At 39.0% G+C, this 16,608-nt stretch overlaps 1 protein-coding gene across 2 annotated transcripts in view; it reads right to left on the bottom strand.

Moving 5' to 3' along the window:
* Positions 1 to 1,191: 1,191 nt before the first annotated feature.
* The window catches only part of hmga2 (high mobility group AT-hook 2), a 73,716-nt gene continuing 58,299 nt past the window's right edge, over positions 1,192 to 16,608 (bottom strand). Inside the window, exons 4-5 of one of the 2 annotated variants that reach the window (XM_084711349.1) lie at positions 8,946 to 8,978; positions 1,192 to 3,388 (exon numbers count right to left, since the gene is read on the bottom strand). In XM_084711349.1, coding sequence (XP_084567475.1) covers positions 3,338 to 3,388; positions 8,946 to 8,978 — 84 coding nt within the window. In that variant the 3' untranslated portion in view covers positions 1,192 to 3,337. The remainder of the gene's footprint in view (positions 3,389 to 8,945; positions 8,979 to 16,608) is intronic. The other variant, XM_084711350.1, reaches the window with a different exon arrangement.

Below are 16,608 nucleotides of genomic sequence, written 5' to 3'. Positions count from 1 at the left end.
ATTTCAAGTAGACACATGGTCAAAGAAACACATCTTTAGTTTAACTGTTAAATTCTTGTGTCAACGTCATCTCAAGGAACTCTCTTCATCTTGTGTAGGAGTGAATTCCAACTTAATCATGTAAGTTTTTGCCCAGATTGACTGCCGTGACTCTGCATCTTGGTTTCACATGTGGTGTAACAAAATAGTGGGCTGTGGGATGGGTTAGATACTTGTAAAAACACTTGTCTGGTCTGTCATAACCAGCAGGAAAGATGGTCACAAGTGAAAAAGATATCGTAAAGTAGCTGTAATAGTTTCCTTTAATGTTGATGCACATGGCTCTGTCATGCCTGCCTTTTGCTTCTTTGTGGATTATTAATTATACCTGACTGAATGTAACTAAACAGTTGCAGACAATTTCTCCCATGACAAGACAACAACTGCCATAACCTCGCTTTAGCATTCTGTGTGAAGTTACAACACATTATCAAATAAATGAGCGCACACTGCCTTCCGGCGCATTGGTTTGTGTGTGCTGAGCAGCAGTGTTCATGAGCTGGTTATGCTGAGTCAGAGGTAGTTTGAAATCAGGAGAAGATATTGCATATCAGTGACCAGAAAACATACTATCAGGTTTCCCTAAATGTGTAAGGCTCCCTGAAGTTACAGTGTGAGATGAGTCATCTAATGTCACGCTGCCACTAAATCCAGGTATCAAGTGTGTCATGAGGTAATGTGTGCTTTGTTCTCGTGGTTTTTGTTCTTGAGGTTTTTTTGCAGTGTGATATCAATGATGGAGTCAAGGTTTTAAAGCTATGTTGCACAAAGACCAAATTGCTTGTTAACATAAATGTGAACAGATGGTATGCAGTCATCTGATGCAGTGTCAAACAGTGCGGTAGTGGTGTACAGACAGGATGTAGAGAGGTTCTGTCATTTTCTAGACCAATAAAAAGAGATGTGTCAGACCACCAACAACAGGGAGAGCAAAGCAGAGTTCTTCTGGTCTATCAAGCATACTGGGTCAAGTCATGACCTTATTAAAGCTTTAAATACATACTTGAGGCACCGCTGGTCTGACTGGCACTGCACTCTTTATCACTTTTGTTGAGGTTCTGACAGTAAACTAAAAGAACTGTCTGCAATCTTAATCTTAATCACCGCTTTTACATATTTCTCTGACCATGGACACATATCAAACATGGAAATTTTCAAAGCAATGGTTATCATTCTAATAAGCAGATTGCCCCTTTGATGAAGGATGTGCAGTAGAGGAGATAATACATGGAGGTAATTTGATGGTTCAATACAGTCTCATTAAATGCAGGTCAAGGATGTGTACAATTAATTATGATCAATAATTAACAGTTTCATGTTGATGAAGGTTAACAATCACAGTGATCGATTTTATTTATGGATCATTTAAAGCTTTAACGTTGTCTGACTAAACTGTAATGGTTTAGATTCTAGATGGATTTGTTTAACCAACTGAGATCCATTCTGATCCCTTATTCAGTCTTTTTTCTGATTTTTGTTATCTTAGAAACTCAACATTAATTAGCACAGCCCTAAACTATAATCTGAAAATGAATTCAGCATTGATTTTGTTTTAGACGTATAATGAAAGTTCAAGAAGGAGCTTTCTGGCTCAATCACCTAATCATTTACTAGTGAAGATTTGCCACCATGTTGACATGTTAAACTATAAAACACTAAGACTCTGGTGTCTCTAACAAGCAATCTTTAATGTTGGAATTTTTAGGTGGCTAAAGTGACAGTCATTGGTTAAAGATGAGAAGCTGCTATCTGAATCATTCATATATTGCTTAATAATTTATGCTTAATAAAACATTAGGATGAATAACAATAATTAGTTGAGTTTTGTCCCTTATAATTAAAATGAAGGGATTTTCTAAAATGGCCCCTGGTTTAGGTGTAGTTATAGATTTAATTTAGGTTTGATTAAGCTCATTGACCATGGTTACTAGAGATATACTGACAATTAAAACTTATTTCACAAAAAGATTACAAGCAGACTGCACTGCAGGTTCAGCCCATGTTGCAGTGGCTGCTGTTTCCTCCCTGCATATTATCAGCCAAAGAAGACATGGAAAGATGATGATATATGTAAACTCAGTCTGATGCTAATGTTCAATGTGAGCCAATGCTAACAACTTTAGCAAGCTGTTTTTCTCAGTGGGTATCAGCCAACATTATGGATAAACCACTGCCCTGAGGAAAGGGTTCTCTGTGACTCCCAGTTTTTGGTGGTCTAACACCAGTTTATGGTGAAGGGTGGGCAAGTCAAGGGTGTTGGCTTGTTTTTTGAATTAGCATTAATACAACAGAACATTTCTACACCTCTGTATGACAACACCAGGCTGTTCCAGTTTCTCTGAGGGTGTTAAGCTGGGCATACACTGTACGACTGTTCAGAAATGTTAATTCCAACTCCTACTGTACGAGTAAACTGTCTGTGATTAAACACCAAAGTTCACTATTTATGTGTTCACATTGTGTGGTCTGAGCGTCAAGCCACAAATTGTAAAATGTAAAATAAAACCGCCAGTTGGCTCCTGTGGAACGTTCTGGCAAACAACGGGCAAATCGTACTGTGTATGCCCAACTTTAAAGAGTGTGTGTGTGTGTGTGTGTGTGTGTGTGTATCTGTGTCTGCCTCTGAGGGAGAGGTACAGTACTGCAGTAGCACTGTGAGTGCATTTAATTTGCATTCATTACTAAGGTGGTCTTCAGAATCATGCAACCTTATTTGAATTGAAGGTGTAAGGACAGCTTATGAAGCCTCTTGAGGCAAATTGTGATTTGTGATACTGTTCTATATAAAAAAAATTGACTTGACTTGACCCCCTGCTAATGCTCTCACTCATTTAAGATGATGAGGATCCCAGACATGTGGGGTGTGGCCACACTTACTCCTTGTCTCTGTCTGTTTCTGTTTGTTTTAGTTCATTCTCATTGAGGAATGTATGTGTTTTTTTTTTGTACGGACCTGATGACATGTCTGTCCATGCCAGATCTGTCTGTTTTGACAGGCAGAACATCTGGAGATGAACTCTGTTATCTGTTCAGCCAATAGGTAGCTAGCAGCTGTACAATTACTGAAGGTTTCATTCTGATGTCCCCCGTGTTGCACCATTCTGTATGGACTATGTAAAAAAATGTATCAAAGGAATTTAAAGATGCGGACATGCACCAAATATTTCTGCCTGTTCAAAACTGAAATGAAACCGCGAAAAATAACATGTGGAAAAGTCAAAAATAAGTGGTCAAGGCAGTCTTTTCCCTTTGAAAGACCTGACAGCTGAATGAGGTAGAAGTTTCATGGTGTGGAAGCCTAGTCCTCCTCTGGAGACTCTCCAGTCTCTTCTTCTTCTTCTTCTTCTTCCTGTAAATACAAACAAGAGTCTATGTCATTTCAACTCATTCAGTTGTGTAAAATTACAATGAAGCAGTCAAGACAATCTATGACATTAAGACAAGCACTAAAAATGTTTATACATACATACATGTATGTATATATATATATATATATATATATATATATATATATATATATATATATATGTATGTGTGTGTGTGTGTGTGTGTGTGTGTGTGTGTGTGTGTGTGTGTGTGTGTGTGTGTGTTTTTAGAGACAGGTCTGTCAGGCAGCCATTTTGCGGCCATCTCGAAAGTGTTGGTCTCCAAAATCTAATCAGTTCATGTACCTGTTATAGAGTGTTAGCACACAAGATTTGGTGCAAATCCGTCCACCCGTTCAAAAGTTATCGTGCAAACAAAAATCTGTGACAGAAGGACGGATGGACAGAAGGACAGACGCACAGACTCACGTACGGACGGACAACCGGAGAACAGTATGCACAATAATTTCATTACTAACTGATGTGAGCGACATGATGTCACACTAGAGGTGGAGTGGTTTTATGCAACTTGAGAGTTGGGGTCTCTGCCAGAGGTAGAAATACTTTTCTGGACTGAGACCTCAGGTGTTGTACCCGGAATCTGCTGGAGCCACTCTCCCAGTTTTGGGTAATACTCCCATGTCACCACTGGGACCACCTTTCCCCTTCCATATCTGTTCCAGTTGCTCCTATAGTCCCTGATACTTGTCGATCTTCTTGATCTCATGCTCCTTCCTAATGTTACTATCAGCTTGGATTGCCATATCACATACAACTGCCCTCTGATTTTCTTTATTAGCCACTATTATGTCTGGTTGGTTAGCCAGCAGCTGCTTATCAGTTTGGACATTTAAGTCCTAGTGAAAGTATTTGGCAATGGCTGACCTCCTTGTGTCCTCTTCTAATTCCCACTGGCCTGTGGGACATCTGGGAACTTGTAGCTTTGCAGCATGTATGCTATCTTGCCTTATGGCAACTCCACCCCTTCAATCATGATCACCTTCCCTTTCTCCACACTTTTTCACTCTGAATGACATCCCAATGTCCTTGCTAGATCCTGGTTAGGTGGATCAGTGCGTCAATGTCTCATTTGTACAGCTTGATGTCACTGCGTTAGCCTCTTAAGGTCCTCAGGATGTCAGGTCCTGGTGTTATCCAGCCGTTCATGTCTGAGAGTTGTTGTCATTGTTACCTTTGTGTTGACTGGTTCTTGTTCTAGGAGGTTGCTGTGGGCTGCTCTTAAATCAACCAGCCACTTGCCATTGGTGTTAAATGATCCCTTTTTTCCCCAATATGTCATTCCAGTATTGTCCAGTCTTACTTCTAAAGGTCCTCAGGTTGTTGTATAGTGTTAAGGCTCCAAGCCTGGGGACTGGAAGGATTCAAATCCTCAATCTTCAAAGGCAGTCACACAATCCTGAGCCATCCCACTGTATAGCACTAGGCTATCAGCTAGGCCATGTTGATGCAGCTATTCAGTAGAGGTCTGCATTCTGTGGCTCCAACTCCATTCATTAGTGCTCACACATTTCACCCTTGAAAGGCAAAGTAAATGCTACCATGTGTAACGAGGCAAATGGGAGCAGTAGAGAGGTGGTGGGGGTGTGGGAATCATATTGCCAGAGACCATGTTGGAACAAAGACAGGGTCAGTAGGTTAGCAGGTAGAATTCTTGACCATTTATACAATCTCTACTTTATGCTCAACCACAGGACAGAAACCTAATAAAACACAATGATGTAATTGAAGAGAGTGATCATTGAGCCTCACCCTGAAAACCAAGGCCATAGCTCCTGTTGCATACTATGGTAATCCACTGCAGAAAGTATAGTGAGTTCACACAAAATGATGTAAGTAGTAGCATGCCATAATCACTCAGTTCTTAGTGTTGTATTTTCTCACAATTGACCCTTCACCTAGCACCGACCTCCTGCTAAACTTTAAATTCTCACACTACATTTATGCAATTTCAGTGATAATGGTAGCAGATTTAACGCAAAATTGGGGGCAATTGTTGAAACACAAGGTCTTTGATTCCTTCAAGACACAAGCAAAAGCAGATTCTCATTTGTAGTTGACACACTGTGGATTTTGACAGCTAAAATAATTACTACCCCCAAGCAGATTTCATAAGTGTAGCTGGCTGATGTGAGCTAATACTAACTCAACTTGACTCAGCTGGGAAGTCTCCAGCTGATGTTTTAATGTTTCCATCTGACACGATTTAAAACAAGAACCCTGAGAAAGTGTTTATGCAAAGTTATGTAGCTGGTGTGCACATAACATTTATGCTAAAAGACTGAGGCTAAAGCTAGCTTACATCTCAGCAAACATGGGCTGGATGGTGAAATGCAGCAGGTTGATTAGTGGAGTGGATGTTGAGACGGGTCACCCAGCCGCAATCGCAGAAGATAGCTGGGATAAGAGCTAAGCTAACTCAGCTTAGACCTAAGACAGTGAGCCAGAGAGGGATGCATCGTTGTTGACCCACTGTGATTCTGCATCAGCAGAATCCTCTTCCTCAAATCCCCACAGAACAAATGCAGATGCAGTGGTATCTAACAAGTTTGTCTGGAGATAAAGTTACTGCAGCTAGTAAGCTAGCATTAATTAGCCATACATGCTAACATTTGCAGCTTATGTTAGACCAGATGAAAACAAAGTCAAATGCATTTCCCACGTGTACCTTTGTGTTTCAAGTCCACATAAAAGACTCCACTGTCCAGACTCATGAATTGCAGAGTAATTGGACTGTTTGGAGGCAGGGCTTAGCAAAGGGTCAATTAGGGGTGTCATGATTTCAATTCTAAGTCAAAAATTTATCAAAAGTAGTTAAATGACCCTAGGCTTATATTTTTTTCTCTCCACCCTGCATGTGCAGTCCCTGTCATCATATTGTGATATGACATTAGATATTGTGACAGATCTTAACTTACTAGACTGTTCTAGCTGTTCTGTTATTCGTTTTACCTATTTAATCATTATACTTATGACTATTTATGAAAATAGTCTAATTTGGTTAATATTTTATGTAAGCACCAGTAGCCATCCTCACAATATTGTCACATTTCTGATATTGTATAATGTAATTTTTTATTTTGTCTATATCGCCCAGCAATAATGCAACAAACAAATTTTTAGCACTTAAGCTGCTTCCATCCCTTTGAGTACACAATATGTCTTCAGTCACAACCTACATGATCAATCAATATGAAACTTCACTATCCTGATAGGTTTTTCAGCTATATCGCCCAGTTCTACTTTGGAGCATGGATCCAAACAGTTCTGTCAGCCAAGTGTTGATCACTCTGGATGCCAATGGATGAAGCAGTATCAGCAGTGCCTAGAGCTGAGAGCATCAGACTAGTGAGCAGAAGTGAGGGTACCCATAGAACACAGCCATAGTATGCAATGTATGGTTCTTTAGTGTATGTTTATCATTTGGAAGTGGGGCACCGTCTCTCACAATCACATCCTGGTACTGTAGTAGTATACTGCATCATTCTCAGAGTTAGGCATGTTTCTGTTGTGTAAGCCTATGTAAGTCTGTCTTCAGATTCTCCAAGAGAAGGAGATACTGTTCAATGAACAGTGTTTGTTAAGCAAAAAAGAGCAGGGCTCAGACAAGCAGGCAATCTGGTAGCTAGCAGTAGTTGAAACTTCTTTGTGCTATGTGTAAGGTTGTAACTTCCGGCTGGGTCACACATCCACCCCACCCTAAGCACTGGAGTGAAAGGGGTTTGAAATTTTGTACAGGCTAATGGTGGTGGGGCTGAGATAAAGCAACCTATCAAATTGGGAGAGCTAAATGACATTTTTATGGTTTGCAGCTCCCAGGGCCTCACAGCTCCTCCCAACTACCCCAGCCTTGTTCCCACACAGCCACAAATCAGAGCCAAGTTATGCATTCACACCAAGAAGTGGCCTGCACCAGCGAACAGAGGGAGGCTGCTGGATTCCTGGAGTGTGAGAGAATGCTGAGGTTGGGGGTCCTGTGTCTTGTTTCACTCACTTATTACCATTCTGCTTTCATTCTTGTTCTGATGTAGGTGCTCACACCAACAACATCTAATTATCTTCTCCGTGTCAGAAATGGAAGAACTGCAATTTACTTACTAAGAATTTACTTACTAAGAGGACCACAAATCATTCTTTTCTTGTGACTTTAGCCACAGTCCTCATGTGGCCCAACATTCATAAACAAAAATGTCAGCAGTACTATTAGCTTTAGCTACAGGCAGTTACTGTTACTGCAGCAGCTATACGAATGTTCCAGACCTCTGAGAAGCACAACAAGAACCATCACCTGAACTGACCACAAGTCTAGTATGTGAACAAACTAGAACCAAAATATGATTACCATAAATTATGAACAAAAAAGAACATAAGAAAAAGAGTAGCAACAACCTGTTTACCTGACAACCTTTAGTTGTTAAGTCAGTTGTGACTGATGTTGTTATCAGTGCTGCAAAGCCTCTTAGGAATTTTAGTATGTCAGATCAAACAAAGTAATGTCCTTTCTACACCCTAATGTGGTAGAACACAACTCTACTATGTGGAATAGACTAACACAAGACACCTTTCTCCTAATTAGAAAACTTATTTTATCTGAGGTCATATATTTTCATTGTTTGCAGCATTTCAGGACATTTGTACATTTGGGGAAAGCTGCAATCTTGGAACCCATCAGCTGTAATTGGATGACAATTGAGCCTCTGAGGACAAGAACCAACGTTTGGGGCTGCTGGTGTAGCCAGCGCATAAACTAATAACAGATATTGAGCACATTACATCCTCCTCTGTGTGCCAGTTATTGTTTACAGTCTAATTAGCAACTTGAGATGCAAGAATGGAGTTGGAAATTAATCTCTATGAACAGATATCTGCATATACATGCAGATACATTTTTAAGAAGCTAATACAAAGCCAAACTGTCCCAAATAGCTAAACTTAAGTTCCAAGACTGCATTTCAGCCGATGCTCTCCACACAGACTACTGATCTGCATGCAACCACAGCTCACCTTAATGTGATTGGTCAAGACCAAAACAGAGATTAGAACACTTCTGATATCAAAATCTGGTCTCTTGCCTACAGATATCTGCATCCATAATAGAGATTAGGTTGGCTGTTGACCACAAGGCAGACTAAGGTGTCCACCAATCAGTCATCAGGATTGGTTGTTTGTTTCCTGCAGTCCCCATGTTGAACTGTCTGTTGGCAACACAGTGAACCCTAATGGCTTCCCATGGTTAGGGCAGCACCTTACATGGTAGTCACTGCCATGCCAGCTCTTTGCATATAAAAGCAGTCTGTGTTTGATAGCTGAACCTGAGAATGCAGCAGCACCGATAGTCATTAACTTCCAATACATCAAATAACACAAGTGGTCAGACATGTTTTACACTAAACAATTCCCCTATTTATCCTAATTTATCTTATGTGATGAATGCACAAACCAGGGTGAGCATGCCTGGATTTTTGGGATTTTTTGTGTACAGTTTACGTGCACAGCAGTGATAGAATCCTTCGGATCTCTTACCTGAGCAGACTTTTTCTGGACAACTTGCTGCGGCTACAAGAGAGCAAAGGGGAAAGGTTAGTGTTGTTTCTCCACTTGCTATCATTGACAAGAACAGTTCTTAGATATTATTTACCAAAAATCTCTCATGGTGGCAGAACTTTACATACTTTACGTCTGACTGGAAATGAAAGCTAGTGACAAAACAGCATTAACAGCAGGGATATGGAACACACAGTGTATCTAGGCTCAGTCTAAAACAACATACAGTAACTACATTTGCAGTGACTGGTCAGTTGATTGTCATGAGACTGATGATTACCTGAAAATGCGAGAGCAAAGCAAAATACAAAGGCTTGCCTCCACTCGCCTTTGTATTTTTATACTGAACCAAGCAGAGGCAACATGAAGCCAGCCCAGCGTATCATTTTATACAATGCTGTGGAATCAATTGTTTTTTGTGTTTGAAAACTGGTCACCGTTTACTTCAATTGTTGAGATTCTGCAACACCGTTTTCCTATGAAATTCCAGCAGTGTTTTGTGGACTAACAAAATAAACCCAACCTTGAATTGGCATGAGGTCAAGTAGATAATGACTGAATTTTAATTTTTGGGTGAATTATACCTTTAAATACAGCTGATGGAATACGTTTGTAAATTAAAGACCAAAATCACAGCAAACCAAATCCTATTTTGCTATGCCAGATCACCCTACCACAGTGGTAGACACAACGATCTGGTGAGGACTGGAGAGGAGAGCTGGTGTTATAGACTACTATTACTGGATGGATCACAGGTGAGCAGCAGGGAGCAGGTGAGTTGAATGAATGCGATCCGGAATCCAGGGAAGTGAGGGAGTTGCCACGCCCACAGACACACAGAGACAGACAGTGGGAGGGGGGAAAAGAGGACAAGGACAAACAGAGAGAAACTAGTGACACGGCCAAGGCCGTGACAGTTTTATACAGGCGACGATTCAGCTCTGTTACTACCTTCAAGGCAGAACGAAAATGACTCCCCTTTGGAATAAAGGTGCAACAGTCCCACCTTGAACAGGCTGTGTAGAAGAGGCTACTGAGTGCAGCAGTGCACAGGCATATTTAAGAAATGTAAGACATGAGGGGTATACTACAAAGCAAGCTCAAACACAGCCAGACTTTCTTTGCATGATCTGGATCGACAAAAGATAAAAGGGGGGGTTTGTTGCATCATTTGACTCTTCTTCCGCATGAAATGAAGCGATCGCAAGCCACTTAAGTCAAAATCATCAAGTTGTTATAATTAGGAGCTGTGGAAAATATACAAAATACATTACGGCAAAAAGCAACATTGTTGCTGCAAATAAAGCAGTAGAAGAAGAATGATGTCAGAAAATTGCTGATCGACTAAATGTGGTCTTAATGCTGCCGTTTATTCTAATATGAAAAAAGTTTAAAAGCTATATCGCTCATAAACAACCTTGTTAGGACAATAATTAGTTAAAGAACAGCGCGTTTTACAGACGATTTAATCTGAAACTCTGAACATAACCTGCTCCCGACCAGGTTATGAGTTTAGCATAAGTTACCATGGTGATCTAGCCAGGTTAAAAGAGAGCCACCTTCGTGACACTGAAAATCCTGGCTTTAGACTCAACATAGCTCGCTAACACATTAATCTCGCTTCGTAGTACACCCCTCTGAACCCAACCTGAGACACAAAGCTATATTTTGTTTTTTGTTTTATTTTTGTTTTATCCATTATCAGCCACTAGCTTGCAAAGCTAATGCAACACAGCTAATGCTTTCCCTCTTCTCACTATCTACTAATAACACATGGCACAGTCCACGAAAGACACCAATACATTTCTAAATAGAAAAGTTTTGAAAACAGCCAAACCCAAATCTGTCCTGAGCTCAAAACTTTGAAGTATTAAGTCAGCCCATCCCCCTCCTCCAAGAGCATGGACAGCATAGAGGCTGCTACAGTGACTGCTAAACACCACAGCTAAACATAATGGATAACAAAGTAAACAACCTGCAGTCTACAATCATGTTCATGTGTCTTTGGCATTAAGGAAAGTGGAATACGTGGTTGAATGTCGATATCCCTGCATTATCTACATTAGTTTTTTCATATTTATTAAATACAATCGCTGTTGACCAATTAAATTCTATTATAGTTCTAAAAAACACATTTATATTGTTACAGAACAACTTGTTCAACAACATGTTTGCAAGTAGCGTCACCCTGTCTGTCCATTACACCTGCCTATCCTGTTCAAGGTGACAGAGAGCCACAGCTACTCCCAGCTCACCAGACTTGGGGTACATCCTGGACAGGTAACCACTCAACTTTTCACACCTATGGTCAAGTTAGAAGTTCACTCTACTTGAAACAAACTCAGTGATACCAAGTGTTTCGATTTTTCTAGATAGCCACACTCAAAGGTGAGACTAAAAGCCTCCTCCTCCTGGCTGAACCCCACTGCCTCCCTGATCTCTCTCTAATAACTCATTAGGAATTAAATGGCAACTGAGGCACACAAGTCTCCTCAAAGACACTAATGAAGTTGCACTCTTACATTCACACAGAAGGTGACAGAACACTGACTGTTCAAACCCTGCTGACATTCACACCTCACCTGGCCAATCATGTAAATGTGAATGTTTCTGTGTGTGTGGGCTGCACAATATGGTTTCTAAAAAAGTCATATTGCAGTTATTTTGATTAAAATAGTGAAAGTGATATGCAATATGATTAGTGCGAATGATCATTTTTGCATTACAATTTTCATTTTTACTGAAAAATAAATAAATAAATAAATAAATAAATAAAAATCATGAAGACGTGACATTTGTTGGGGTCTTACCAGACAAACATTTGTCTTTCATCTGGAGAACACCATACTCAGGCCAGGGCATCTCTGCAGCACTACAGTACTCCATTATGATGCTGTTTTCTTCTGTTTCTGCAATATGCATATTGCACTCACTATTTTTTCAACATGCATGTTCTCTCAATATGACAACATGGAATGTATCAAAAGAAAGAACAGATCTGATTTTTCAGATACAAAAAAACATTTTGTTTGATCTTCGTTCATTTTTTAATAAGCAATTGAATGTTGGTTGGTTGCATTAAAAAAAACTTTTAAGACAAAAAGTGGACAAAACAACGTCTTTGTGAGAGGCATTTTTAAGCAGAATATCAACATAATGTTTTTATTTTTGTTTTTTATCACTTCATATTATGTGTGTAACATCATTGTTACCAATCTGGATAACGTTAGGTGGGTGTTCCCTGCTCCCACTGCAAAACACTGTCCACAGCCATGGTGCTCTCTGACCCACGGATCTGCAGTTGAGCACCAATGTTTTCTTTTTTTAATACTTTATCTTTATTGCTTTTGAAGATCACACACATACACAAAAAATATACAGAAAACAAAACAAGCAAAAAGAACAAAAAAATAAAACACGAGCAATCTGGATTGCCTTGTCTCCACAGTTTGTTTCTGTGACATAATCAGTGTTTAAATCCTTATCCTGTCGATTACATGTAAACATCATCCATTTCTCCCATTTCTCCCAACATTGTTCCTCTTTAATTCTTATCTTGTGAGTCAGCTGTTCCATGACATATATTTCACTCACAATTCTTAACCGGTCATCTTGTGTTGGTGATTCTGGTTTGAACCATCTCTTTGTGATTTTTACAAGCTGCTAACAAGATTTTCAACAAGTATCTCTCTTCTCTTAACACAATTCCTAACATATTGCCAAGATAAAGTACCATACATGACCTTGGTATATCATAGCCCAAAATTTTGACAATAACCATGTGAATATTTTCCCAAAACTGTACAATTGCAGGACAGAACCAAAAGACATGAGAATGGCCTGTTGTGTTCTCCAAAATGCAGCCGTTCATCTTCAGAAATATTCACACCTAGTTCTCTTTCCCATTTCAGTTTTACATATAATGTTGTATTTCCTTTTCCTCCATCAGGTGCTGATATAATATAGATATTACTCTATATTTCTTTGAGTTATAGATTCCAATTATGGTTCTAATTATTTCATTTGTGTCTAAATTTGCATCACGCTTTATTTCTCTATCATAGTAGTCTCTCAATTGTAAGTATCTGAAGTGGTCCTGGCTGCTTAATGTATAGTTTTGTTTTATCTCCTGAAAACTCATGACATTCCCATCTTTAATTACTGTACATAGTGCAGTTATTCCACTTGTAATCCATTATTTAAACCTCTGGTCAAGAGTGTTTGGGGTAAAATGTCTGTCATAATCTATCCATCGAATTAGTCTGAGCTCTTCCTCTAATCTGTATTTTTCATACTAGGTTAAACCATAATGTTAGTGTAAATTGGGTGACAGCATCTACATGTTCAATTAAATCTTTTACTTCATCTCCATCTTCAGTCAGGCTTTGAATTTCCCTTCCTTGTACATTTATCTGTAAATTTTTCCATTTTGCTTTGTAGTCCTTAGCACAACAGTAAATTACTGGTCTAATTTGTGCTGCATGAAAATATTCTTTAAGGTTCGGGAGTGCCATACCTCCTTATGTTTGTCAATATGTAATGTCCCAGATTTGATTCTTGGCCTCTGACCATTCCATAAAAGCCCTGAAATAATTTTATCTCATATTCTGAACTGTTTGTAAGGTATCTCAATGGGAAGTGTATAATACTCATTTTTATAGTTTCTATTCATGAACTAAGGTCCACCAGAAGGACAGGCCATCTCTCAACATGTCCTAATTTTTTGTATATAGTTTGTCAATTCCTCTTGTAAAAGTAACCCCAAGATACCTCATTTTTGTGGCACTCCAATTCAAATAGCATTTTTGTTGTATATTTTTGGATGGAAAATAATTCAATGATAAAATCTGTGTTTTGGTCAAATTCAGCCTAGATCCAGAGTAGAAGCCAAACATCTCAAGTTGATTCATTAATATAGGAAGGCATGTTTCCAGATCCTCTAAAAAACAGATCACATCATCAGCAAAAAGTCCAAACATGTGTTCTTCATTCCCAACACTTATCCCTTTGAGATTGTTGTTCTGCCTAATTGCTTGTACTAGAGGTTCTATAAATTGCAAACAAGGTTGGAGAAAGACAACAACATTGCCTTGTAGACCTTATGTTATTCTCTCAGTCAGTCTGACATTTATTTTTATCCTGGCAGTTGGCTTTTGATAAAGTGTTTTAATACTTTGAATGGCCTTATCATTCAGTCAGAATTTCTCAAGTACCTGATAGAGACATGCCCAATTAACACTATCAAATGCCTTTTCAGCATAAAGGCTTACTAAGGCTGTGCTGGTATTTTTATGTTTAACATGTTCAATGATGTGTAGGGTTCTTCTTATGTTATCTTGGGTTTGGCGTCCCTTAATAAAACCTGTCCGGTCTTCATCTATGATGTCATTTATAAAGTCTTCATATCTTTTGGCAAAAATCGAGGTATACAGCTTATAGTCTAGGTAAAGTATTGATAAAGGTCTGTAACCTGGAGCAAGTCGCACCATTGCTTCCCTTCAGGATTACTGATATCAGAGCTTCCTTCAAGGATGGTGGGAGTTCACCATGTTCAAGTGTATAATTAAATGATGACTCAAGTAGTGATAAGTTGTTCACTGAATGTTTTGTAGCACTCAGAGGGTGGGCTGTCACTGCCAGGAGATTTGTTCAGTTTTAATCAACTCACTGCTTTCTCTATTTCTGTTTTTGTAATGGCTGAGGTCAGAAGGTCATTTTCCCAACTGCTGGTAAGTCCAGCGTCCCTAAAAAAGCTCTCATTTGGTCGATGTCAGCAGATGGTGGTTGGCTATACACATTTTTATAATAGTTCATAAAGTTTAATTTCAGTCTCTTTGGGTTAATGGGTTACCTGATCTGTCATTATATCCTTTATCTTATTAACTGTCCTATCAGCGTGTTATTTTTTTAATCTTTTTGCTAATAATCTGGTTGCTCTTGGCCCCACTTCATAATATGATTGTTTTAGAAATATTGTTTTCTTTTCAGTCTCTGTAGTTAATATTCTATCTATATTATCCCTAATTTCTTTAATTTTTAGAAGTAATGAGGGGTCTCATGTATTCTTATGAAGCTCAGCGTAAGTTCAATCAGGAAGACCTTCTATTACGCTGCCTTCATTCACAACTTTCCTTTACTCTGTCTCTCTCCTCCTATTCCCTCTAATCAGCTGTTTGTGGGCGTTCACCTTCGTCTTTACTATCCAATCAGATTTTGCCACGGTCGCGATAGCCAGTCAATTTGCTGCTGCCAAACTTTAAATCACCTCTGTCTTTGCTCCATCAGTTGTCACGTCGTGCGACCCTCCTCCACCCCTCTCTCCTCCAGTCATTGGACCCAGGTAGCCAGAAGATGTTCACCTCAATCCTCCCTGACGCCCTCTCCTCCAGTCTTCAGGTCCAGGCAGCAGGAGTTCAGAGCCACTTCACCTCATCTGTCTCTGCTTTGCACCTCTTCACCACCACCACCACCAGTGTCTAGACCCCGGGGGGTTCTTTTCACTACAGCTTCATCACCCCCATTTATATATGTGCTTATTGTTTCACCTCAATTGGGTCTAACCGCCAAAGACTTTTCATGTTTCATATCTCATGCATGTGCCAATAAACCATTTTCTTTCACTCTTAGTCTCTCCTGATTGAAATGGCTTTGTTCAATTTCAAACAGTTTTTCCTTTTCCTTCTTATATGTTTCCTCTTTGGCTTTTTTTAATGTGTGCTGTCTTAGATATAAGCTTTCCTCTCATGACCGCTTTCAGAGCATCCCACAAAATAACAGGGTTAACCTCTCCATTGTCATTTTCATTTTGATAAGTTATAATCTCTTTTTTTTAATCTCTTCAACAATTGATTTATTATTTAATATTGCAACAGTCAACCTCCATAATGTTCTCTTCTCTTGTGGTTTTAATTTTATTTTTAAATGAAATGTACAGTGATCTGATACATCTGCTCCTTCAATTTCACATTCCTTTAGTCTGTATAGATCCCTTTTGTTCATAAATAAATAGTCAGTTCCATCATAGCTGTCATTAGGGGCTCAGTAATGTGTGTAGTCCCTTTTAGAGGGATGCAGTTCTCTCCAAATATCAACTATACCAAATTCTTTAAGTGTTGTCTTAATCATTTCAGTAACATGGTTGGTATTTTTCTTGTTGTTGTATCTAGATGACTATTCATCACAATGTTGAAGTCAACCCCACATATTAATATTCCATCCATTTCTAAAATTATGTTATCACGCAGGGTTTTAAAAAATTGCTTTCCACTGTTGGGGCATAAACATGAACCAAAGTCACAGTTTCATTTTCCAGTTTTCCTTTCACAATAAAATTTTTCCTTCCTTATCACTGATTTCTTTAGTGCACTCAAATTTCAATGAATTGGGAATGAGTATGGTCACACCTCTTCTACAACCATGACTGAATGTACTGTAGAATGTATTTGTATAGCCAAACCTCTTGAGCTTCTCACTTTCCTGCCTAGACAAATGTGTTCCCTGCAAGTATATAAGCTGTGCTTTATCCTTTCTTAATTTAGTAATTATTTTCCACCGTTTAATGGGATTTTTCAAACCATTAACATTCAACGACAGTATCTAAATATTATTCTCTTCCATTTCTATTTATGCAGTTGTATTGCAA

The sequence above is a fragment of the Lutjanus erythropterus genome, chromosome 22 (genome assembly GCF_056507025.1).
Source record: "Lutjanus erythropterus isolate fLutEry1 chromosome 22, fLutEry1.hap2, whole genome shotgun sequence".
In the NCBI taxonomy this organism is placed as follows: Eukaryota; Metazoa; Chordata; class Actinopteri; order Lutjaniformes; family Lutjanidae; genus Lutjanus; species Lutjanus erythropterus.
The sequence above is the reverse complement of the archived record's forward strand: the minus strand, read 5'-3'. Positions and strand labels throughout refer to the sequence as shown.